The sequence below is a fragment of the Mytilus edulis genome, unplaced genomic scaffold (genome assembly GCF_963676685.1).
Source record: "Mytilus edulis unplaced genomic scaffold, xbMytEdul2.2 SCAFFOLD_811, whole genome shotgun sequence".
NCBI classification, from domain to species: Eukaryota; Metazoa; Mollusca; class Bivalvia; order Mytilida; family Mytilidae; genus Mytilus; species Mytilus edulis.
In genome coordinates, this window is record NW_027267659.1 from 21,392 (window position 1) to 31,125 (window position 9,734).

The 9,734-nt window shown below is 32.2% G+C and overlaps 1 protein-coding gene across 1 annotated transcript; it reads left to right on the forward strand.

Moving 5' to 3' along the window:
- Window positions 1–4,576: 4,576 nt before the first annotated feature.
- LOC139505732 (sphingosine-1-phosphate phosphatase 2-like) lies at window positions 4,577–9,535 on the forward strand (the record flags this gene model as incomplete). The annotated part of the gene is given in 2 exon segments (XM_071295210.1): window positions 4,577–5,327; window positions 9,446–9,535. Coding segments are annotated over 2 exon segments (753 nt in total), but the record flags the coding sequence as incomplete, so codon positions are not given.
- Window positions 9,536–9,734: the final 199 nt, after the last annotated feature.

Consider the following 9,734-nt stretch of genomic DNA (forward strand, 5'->3'; position numbering starts at 1 on the left):
TAAAAGTTAGCGGTCTTCCGCATCTTTCAAATTAGAGTTATCTCTCTTTACACATTTCACCAACCTTGACGAGACCCCCCCTCCCCCCTTTCCATCTTTCCATTTCAACCCGTTTATTTCGCAATAGAAATTGATTTCTGATATAGTTAGTATGTATATGATTAGATATCAGATATATGCAAATTAGTGTGAATCAGTGATATTTTCCATGACATGATGAAAAAAAAGACATCACAAACAAAAATGTTCTACCGCCATACAGAAAAAAACTACATCTTTTTATTCATTTGACCGAAGATCCTTTGATGAAGAACCCACTTATTTAGGACCTGCCTGGGTCGCAGGCGATAACTTACATCTATTGACAGCAATATGCTTAGCCTACTTGTGTGTTGGAAATCGTGGATTCTTGCATTGTTATTTTGACGGCTATGTCATGTGCTGTTTGTTGTTGCTTGGGGTTAGTGTGATCAATTCACGATGCTGCCAATCCCCCCCACCCCACCCCCCTCCAACCCCACCCCGACTATAATTGTAATTTTAGTTATGTACAACCAGTGATCAAAACGTGTTGCACCGTTCACAAATTCGAATATATTTTTAATATAAAATACATGCAGTTTAAATAAGATTGCAATAAACTATTTCCAGGTCCGATTTTAATGAAATCATAAGTTTCTTACGATGTCTATAGTCATATTATATTTAATTATTAAAACTCAGAAAGTATCATTTCAAACAAAAATGAACAGAAATAAAATGTATGCCGTTTTCATATTTGACAAGTGTGGACACAGATCAGTGTGTATAGTATGGTAAGATATTTGACAGTGTGTTCTGACTAAAAGAGTTCTCTATTTCCCCCATAGGGTTCTTTTTAAACTGGGTTGCTCAGTGACAGTCAGCCTGTTCCAAATACTCAAAAGCAGTGTGGTGAATATAATATTTAGTTTCAGTGTTCATTTTTGTAATAGTGGATGATATAACAATTGCATTTGCTACCAAATGATTCTGATAAATATGTTCGACAACTTTGAATTTGATTAGCAGCAAAATCTTAAAATAAAACACATTGGGTACATGATCACATATTTCTGCATGATGTGATTTTAATATGAGAGATAGTATCTGAGAACCTGCGTGAATGTACTATTTGTATGGCTCTATCTATGTTCCTTCGTGGACGTCATTTCTAACTTAGGTTTGTTCACAAAAACTGTAAATTAGGTCTCCTAGTTACTTGGATTTTTTTTATATGCATATTGATTTGTGCAGAAGTTCCCTTAAGATTAAATCAAACAAGCAATGACAGAAGGAGAAGATCCAGATGCATGCAAACATCACTGACTTCAGATCTGACGTTTATAAAGCATTTTAATCTTGAATCTAAAAGTACAAAACATGACCCAATAAAGGAAGTATCAGTGACAAGAATATTTCACATTTTTGAGTGCATTATAATATGACGTAAAATAATAGTTGAAAATGTTCACTTCAAGCAAATTTTAATGCAATGTGTATTTGGAACTTTTCTGTAAGAGCTCTAAGGATTGAAACATGGCGACAATAGAGAGGCGGAGTTTCAGTCTGTAAACATGGTAAACATAATAACGCCCTGAAATTATATCAATTCATTGATATGATTTGATCTTGAAAACTTTTAGGATTGTTTTGTAAGAAACGATTTGAATTTTCGTGATATTAGAAATTACGTGGTTTGCAATGTTAACATGGTATGTGCAGAATAGCAGAAAAAAGGAAAGGAGGAAGATATCAAACGGACACTAATAAGTCCTAGACAAACTGACGGTGTCATAGAAGAAAATCATGATACCAAAAGACAAATCCATTAACATGAGCAAGTCAAAATATAAATAAAAATCCATAAGTGATATTATCATGAAGACAAAATTTTGTCACATCAAATTAGAAATGACGAAGTATTTACTCCTAACGTATGCATTGTTTGCGTTGGAACGTTAGTTTTGGTCAAATTTTGTATAACTCTTAACAGTTTTTAGCATAATTTACTTTGGCCGTCACTCATGATCTAGAAAGTTTGGGTTTTTATGGATTCAATATTATCATTGACAACTTTTGGTTATGAAACATTTTGGATCCTAGGTTGCGACATTTAAGGGTTTTCTCGAGCGTTTAGGTGAGAAAAATGCACAACATTATAGTATTTTGACAAGATCTAAAACAAATGTGCTGATTTTGAAGACACGAACGTTCTTACGAAGATATTTATTAAACCAAGAAGTAAGGCTCAGTTTGAAATAGGTCCATTTTAGAACCAAATTCTGGCCACTTTGAAATATTCTGATAAAGTTGAAATTCCAAGCCTTATTTGGCCTAAAGTGAACCTTGTCCTTTAAACCATCGGTCATTTACATTTTCTAATCTTAAACCTGACCGATTGTGAAATTTTTAGATACAAACACATTTAGCATGACAAAGGATACACAAGACTTTTCAGGTTGTAAGCAAAAACGACATTAAGAAAACTAAAACCAAACCACACACACACACACACACATAATTGAAAAACAATACTAAAGCTAAACCAACACGAACAGCTCTTAAAAAACCAGGGGTCGTGTCAGGCGCTACGGAATGGTGAGCAGAACATGCTCCACATATATGTCACCTGTCGTGTTTCTCATGGATATTTTCTTGGTAGGGGTGTGCCATTTTTGCCTCAAAAAACGTACCCATTTTAATATGACATTCACTGAAATTCAGTACCTATAGTTATATAAATATTTAAGAAAGAAAGACTTATACTTATATACAATATTTAACTTGACCCATGCTTATATAAGCACTAGCTCACCGGGGTTCATTTGGGAACTTATTTGAAAGCACTTTGTTTGAAAGGTGAACTTTCAAATGAATTTATTTAATTTAATATAATAATTGACCATTAATAATGTATGATTCTCAATAGCATATTTATATATGATATGTAGATCATACCCGAATCAATATATAGTTACCAAACGTAAATGCATTTTAATATAGGATGTCATTAAAAAGGAGGGTCATTTTTATATAAAATCTCGCAAAATTATGACCCATATTTTTGGCACATCCCGTATACCTAATAATAGGGAGTTGACCCCCCGTGGGAAATACACATCCGCGGTGATCGGTCTCTGCAAAATTCGGTTGTATATTTTGTCAAGGTAACTGTAGTTGTCGTCTGCAATAGTTAAAGTGATAAAGGACAATTTCCAACAAATCTGAGACTAACTTGACAAATTATTTTCCATATAGAATATATATGGTTTTAATAGGGTATTTATCATTAAAAAGAAAGCAAATTTAATTAATTGGACGTCATCAGATTTCAAATGAAAAAAACTGATGCCCCTGCTTTAAATTGTTAGTCACATGCACTTGACTCTGAAGGTTGTTTTAATTCCATAGTCACAACTGTATGCGTATTTTTTTTTAAAATAATTATTATTACTGCAGGAATCTAAATTATATACTTTTCTTTTATTTTTATACATCATTTTTTCTCATAATTATCCACTGTCACATCTTCAATGTACATATCTGCATATGTTATTGTAGTATTTCTGTAATTTGTTGCCATAACCATCTATTCACGTTAATGTGTTAGATATGTCAGGTACTGCTAATAGATGGTCATAGATCATATCCTAATAAATTATCTTATCTTATCTTAGCTATAAATTTGGAAAATAAAAATATTGTATTGCATAAAGCCAAATAAAAATATTGTATTGCAATAAAGCCTTTCAACCCTTTAAGTATGTTTTAAAACTAATTAGTTTGTGAAATACATAGAGTGGGGTGCTCATTTTCGCCACATCTTTCATGTTTTCTACAGTTTATGTTCAGGTCTAAATGTTTTTGAAGTATACTGATATTTCTATATGAAGATAACTTCAAATACAAAATATACTTAAGCTTGAAAACCGGTTTGTTTTAAGAAAATTATCTGAAAAGTTAGATTAAAGGGTGTTTGGAATTTCCGGATGTTTTGTCAATGGGGGACACATATTCGCCATTTTTACACATCTATTTAAAACCAAATAACCGCAGCTTTTAACAATTTTTATCAAATCAATTGCATTATAGATGAAGAGCAGACATTTCAAAGGTATAAAGAATTCAAAATTAGGGCATTCAGTCAAATATTTACTTAGAAATACTTCTTTGAAATCGTGTTTTTTATTCAGGAAATTGTCCGAAAATCGTTGTCCGTTTTTCGGTCATTTTCGGTAGGAGCCGCAATTTTGTCTCAGTTTAAAAAAATATTATATTTGTTATAAAAATATAATTTACGGGTACATTTCTTCCATTTCAGCCATCCTTTGAAGTTTTTACACCTCAAAATCCTTAAACGGCGAAATTGTGTCCCCGGCGAAAATGAGCACCCCACTCTATCTTTTTTTATTGTGTACACAAATCATCGATAAGAGTTTAACACGTTAAAGATTCATATTACATATTGAACCACTAACTGAGCACTACGCGCTGTAAAATTGAATGCCCCGATTATCAAACAGAGTTATCTCCCATATTTATGAATTGTCGCTGTTGCTTGGGTCAAGATTAGTCACATCGGGACCTACACACAGTTTACATTGTACACTCCTGCAAGGGAAGTATATATTTACAAAGTGAAAATGGGTTCTGTTATAAAATATTTATTAGGACTGAAAGACCCATCTCTTGTGGCTAATTTTCAGAAATTTTGTCAAATAGAAATTTTACCTGGAACTGAGTCTGAAAAAAAGGATTCTGAGTCTGACTACCTGTCATCCTCATCTCATGACAGTCATGTGCCCAATGGAGATTTACACCAAAGACTTGCCAAAACCAATGGGTTTGTTCAGAATAATAGCAATGGTGTCATTAATAACGAACACTGTAGTCAAAATGGCTCTATACACTCAAATAATGTTGACCACCTGGAAAATGTGCAAAAAGACTGTATACAATCGGAGGATAAACAAGAGACCAAGTATATTGTGCATAGCAAATTTCTATATTGGACTTTTCGATTGGGAGCAGGATTTGGAAATGAATTCTTTTATTTGACATTTTTCACATTCTGCCTATGGAATCTCAACAGCTTAGTAATGCGACAAATGGTCATTATTTGGCACGCCGGAATGTATTTAGGGCAAGCAGCTAAAGATATAATTGAATGGCCTCGTCCATCTTCACCACCATGTGCCAGGTTAGAGAATAGATACTTGGAAGAATATGGAATGCCGTCAACCCATGCGACTGTTGGGGTTATAATTCCCTTTGGACTAATTATTATTGGCCATAGACATTATGAGGTAACTATAGACAACTTTCAAGTTTGTGCACTTTCCTATATAAATTTCCTACATGCATGTCACAATGCATATGTTATTAATAAATAGGTTACAGTAAGAACATGAAGAACGTTCAACGTGTTCAATGACGTTGTGTTACATGTAGCCGATTAAGTTAACCGTCAACCATTGTAAATCATTGATAAAAAACAACTCGAGATCGGTCATGGTAAAAATGTAGCTATGCATACTTTAAACATGTGTAACTTAGCAACCTTAATTGCATGTATTGAGTAAAAGCCCAGAACATCATAAAATGGCCAGCACTTTAGTTTAGAATTTCCTTAACATTATGTCGTTATGAACCAATTCAACTACATTTTTGTACAATGAAACGTACATTGTGCATCAGTATATATATAAAGACCAATTAGGCAACACATCTTTGTTAACAATATCATTGCATGTAGGTAAGGTCTAAAAGCCCAAAAGTGGGCTTAGTATAAAAAAAAGTAGCTACAACGTACATGTACATGTACAAGTATTTTGTTTTTATGAGCTGCTGATTTATATAATGTATATATACATGTATATAGGTGTCCTCAGAGTAGGTGTCTATTTTTCTTGATACATAACCTACAACTGCAACTGTAATGTGTTTTTCTAGGATGGGGAAATTTCTTTTCACCAATTGTCATGGAGTCGATTCTTCAAGTTGCTGAAATGTCTTAGAAAACGTGCTAAAAAACACATTACCTCCAGCATTTGTACATGTTCTTACATGTACAAAATGTACAATATACATATACTTTACATAAATTTGTAATGAATTAAATATTACAGTTAAAACATACATATGTACATGTATGCTACAGTTTCATTTTTTACTTACTCAATGTCTGTTGCAGATTTACAAAATGTATGTTATGTATCAGAAAACAAGTTATTAACCATGCTACATGTACATGTACATGTACATTTATATAAATTTTGTTTAGAGGCCAGCTGAAGCCCAACTCAACATGCTCAAGGTGTTGGATTTTCTTGCTGTGTTGAAGACCCATTGGTACAAATGTAGCTTTCAAAGCCTTTTTAGGGCCTTTGGTCAGATTAATGTTGTTTCTTAGACCCATTCTCCATTTCCATTCTCAATTTTAAGGCAACTACAATGTGTACTGATCTTATTCTTGATTTTTAACATTTTCAAAGGTCTTCTAAATGAACATTGTAATTAAAAGACCTGTCAAATTAGATGCAAGGTTGCCTGTAAAAAACCCATGGTCCTAGATTGGATTTGACCATCATGATGTTTATGATGTTCGAGTCTCATTATCATGATTATTGTTTGAGGAAAGATATTTCAATGTTTCTTTAAATGTTCAATGATGTAGGCTAAAGATTGTCCAGTGAATGGGATAAGACCAGTGGTTTTCCTGTTTGAATGGTTTTACACTAGTCACTAGTAAATTTTTTAGGCCCTTGATACATTTTGTAGCTTGTTGTTCGGTGTGAGCCAAGGCTACATGTTGAAGACTTAACTTTGACCTACAATGGTTTAGTTTTACAAATTATGACCTGGATCATGTGGATGGAGAGTTGTCTTGTTGGCACTCATACCTCATCTTCTTATATCTAATTTATAGATATTTAAATTTCATTTCATGGCTCAAAACTTCTGCACACAAGCCTTCAAAGAAAAGATTATTTTTTCGTTGAAAATTCAAATGTATAAATTCTTTGTTGAATTGTGACTCACCAATTCCCCCCATAAATTGGTATCCCAGGAAAAATAGTGAACCAACAGTCATGACCACTGATGACAGTCAGCATGGTCAGGTATGATTATTTTGAAGTACTGTAGTACAAATGTAGTAAAATTCTTAAATAGAAAGCAGACCACTGACTGTCATGACCATGATGACTGAGAACAAGATTTCCCTCTTCTTGAGGAAATAACAGAAAGTTTTGTCATCCACTATACCTAAATGGTTTAACATCCTCTTCCTTTAATAATGGAAATTACATATAGTTTTCTGATTTGTAATGCAATCACAACAAATCTCATTATTTTGATATTCAAAGAAACCAAAGTAAAAGATTGCTTGTTAATTCAATTCAAAACTGGAAAATAAATACTGAACGGTCTGACCCAAGTTTTAAATGCAAGACAAACAAACAAAGAATTCTGAAGAAATTAAGGCAGTCACACATCTTATGCATGTAGAAAATTTTCTTTCATGGGTTATTGGTATGTCCATACATAACAATATTAGGTATACATGTTCTAACATTAAATGTGAAGGATAAACTCTCTGAAGTGTAGCATGCTGTAAGAGTAAAAATCTTCAGGCAAAACTTTGTCACAAAATATTCAGAAAATTAGTGGTAAAATATCAAACACCCACATAGGGGATGATACAATGTACTTGTATAAGTACAACACATGAATAGTACTAGGAATTAAATGTGAAATAATGTCAACATAATTTAAATGCACAGACAGTATTAGCATTTTTATCATTGTGATCAATATGGTGAATTTTAAACCCATGATTGATCAAATTTTATTGATAGCAATATATCTATGTTTTGTCCTTGGTGGTTCTTTATACATGTATTTGAATTGCTTTCTTTGAAAAAAGAAGTGCATGAATATTTTATATTCAGGTCATATCCTCTCTTTTGTGTTACAACTGACACAATTTTTGATAATGAAATAAAAAGTAGGAAACAAATGTAGAACCCTAGTTTACAGACACTTAATATACATATTTTATACCTGTAGACAGTTGACATAGATGTTGTACAAATGTATATATAACTACATATACAATCAATATAAACAATTGATATAGATTTTACATAGGTTAGCATAATTAATTTAATTTTCCATTTGAACATGTTATAAACCACTTTCAATAATTGATTGATACTTGAGTATATAAATAGATATCATCAGGCTGTCTGTGGGTGATGACCAACTTCTTTTCACACAGAATTAAACATGATATATACAACATGATGTTTACAAACAGGGTCAAGGATTAAACTTTTCTAAAATACATGTAGTATATTTCATTTAAGACTTGTTTATATAAATTGTAATTATAATCATGATAATAATCCACAGAAGATCATGTATAAATCCTTTGCAGTTAGGTGCTCTGGAATTGGGTACATGATATGGATATTTTTTTTGTCAATTTTTGCTTAAAATATTAAATGTTCTATGCTTAAAATGTATACATGTACATGTATCTATCAATCATTTGTACATCCATATTTTTTCTCTCATTAAATAAGGTTGTATCAGAGTTAAAATGTAGTAGATTCACTTAAAACTAGGTGAAGCTTGCACATTAGTGATAGATACATATGGTTGTTGCTTAACTTTACATGACAGTATTGATCATGAGCTGGGCCAGATGGGCAGCGGTAGAGAGTTCTCTGTCTGTTCCATAAATGCAGTGTTTACTAATTATTGGTCCTGAATTGTGCTAGATAAGTTGCTATATAGCTATAGGGGTTCCCTATCTTGCTTATGTGGAGTTTTTACTGAATTTGTTACATATCAAATTAATACATTAATCATATATGCATTGAAAAGGAGGGGACTGGATCGTAACCCTTAGCTAGCAAAGATGCCATATATATATGTAGCTTCATAATGGAGGGGAACTTCCCCTAAACAACCTTAATCCACCTCTGGTATACTGTAAATTCAGAAATTGTTGCAAGGCGTCAGAGTTGTAAACACAATAATTTAAACTCACATTTTTAAATATGTATGAATTAGACAGGATTTTTCTCAAATTTTTAAAATTTAAAATCGCATTTAAGTCAAAAATGACAAAATCGCAGTAATAAAAGCACACAATATTTTCTAAATTTTAGAGTATATTATCAAGTAATTTCAACAGTTCCCCAAAAAATAGAAAATTTCAAACAAAAACAACTATAGGAAACAACATTGATTAGGTCAAAGACTCTAAGGTGATATTGACTTCTCAAAAACTGTAGAGTACATGTATGTTTAGTTAGATACAATGTGTTTATATGAAATTGAATGTTTTATAAATTTATGTTATCATAGTTGTAAAAGTTAAAAATAATCTAATTGCATGTTGTTTTTTTTTCAGTTTGATTTCCCCCTTCCATTAATAGTTGCATTTTTTTGGGCAACAGTTTGTGGACTGAGCAGAATTTATTTGGGAATGCATTCAGTTTTGGTAAGTTTCTGGTCAAATAATAAGTAACAAAATAAGTAGATGTGGTATGATTGTCAATGAGACAACTTCCCACCAAAGTTAAAATGAAGTGGATGTAGGCAATTAAGGTGGTACCCAACACTTTCACTAAAATTAATTTGGCTCGTTTAATTTAAATAAAATTTTGTCAAAGTATTTACTTTGACACTTTAACAAAAAT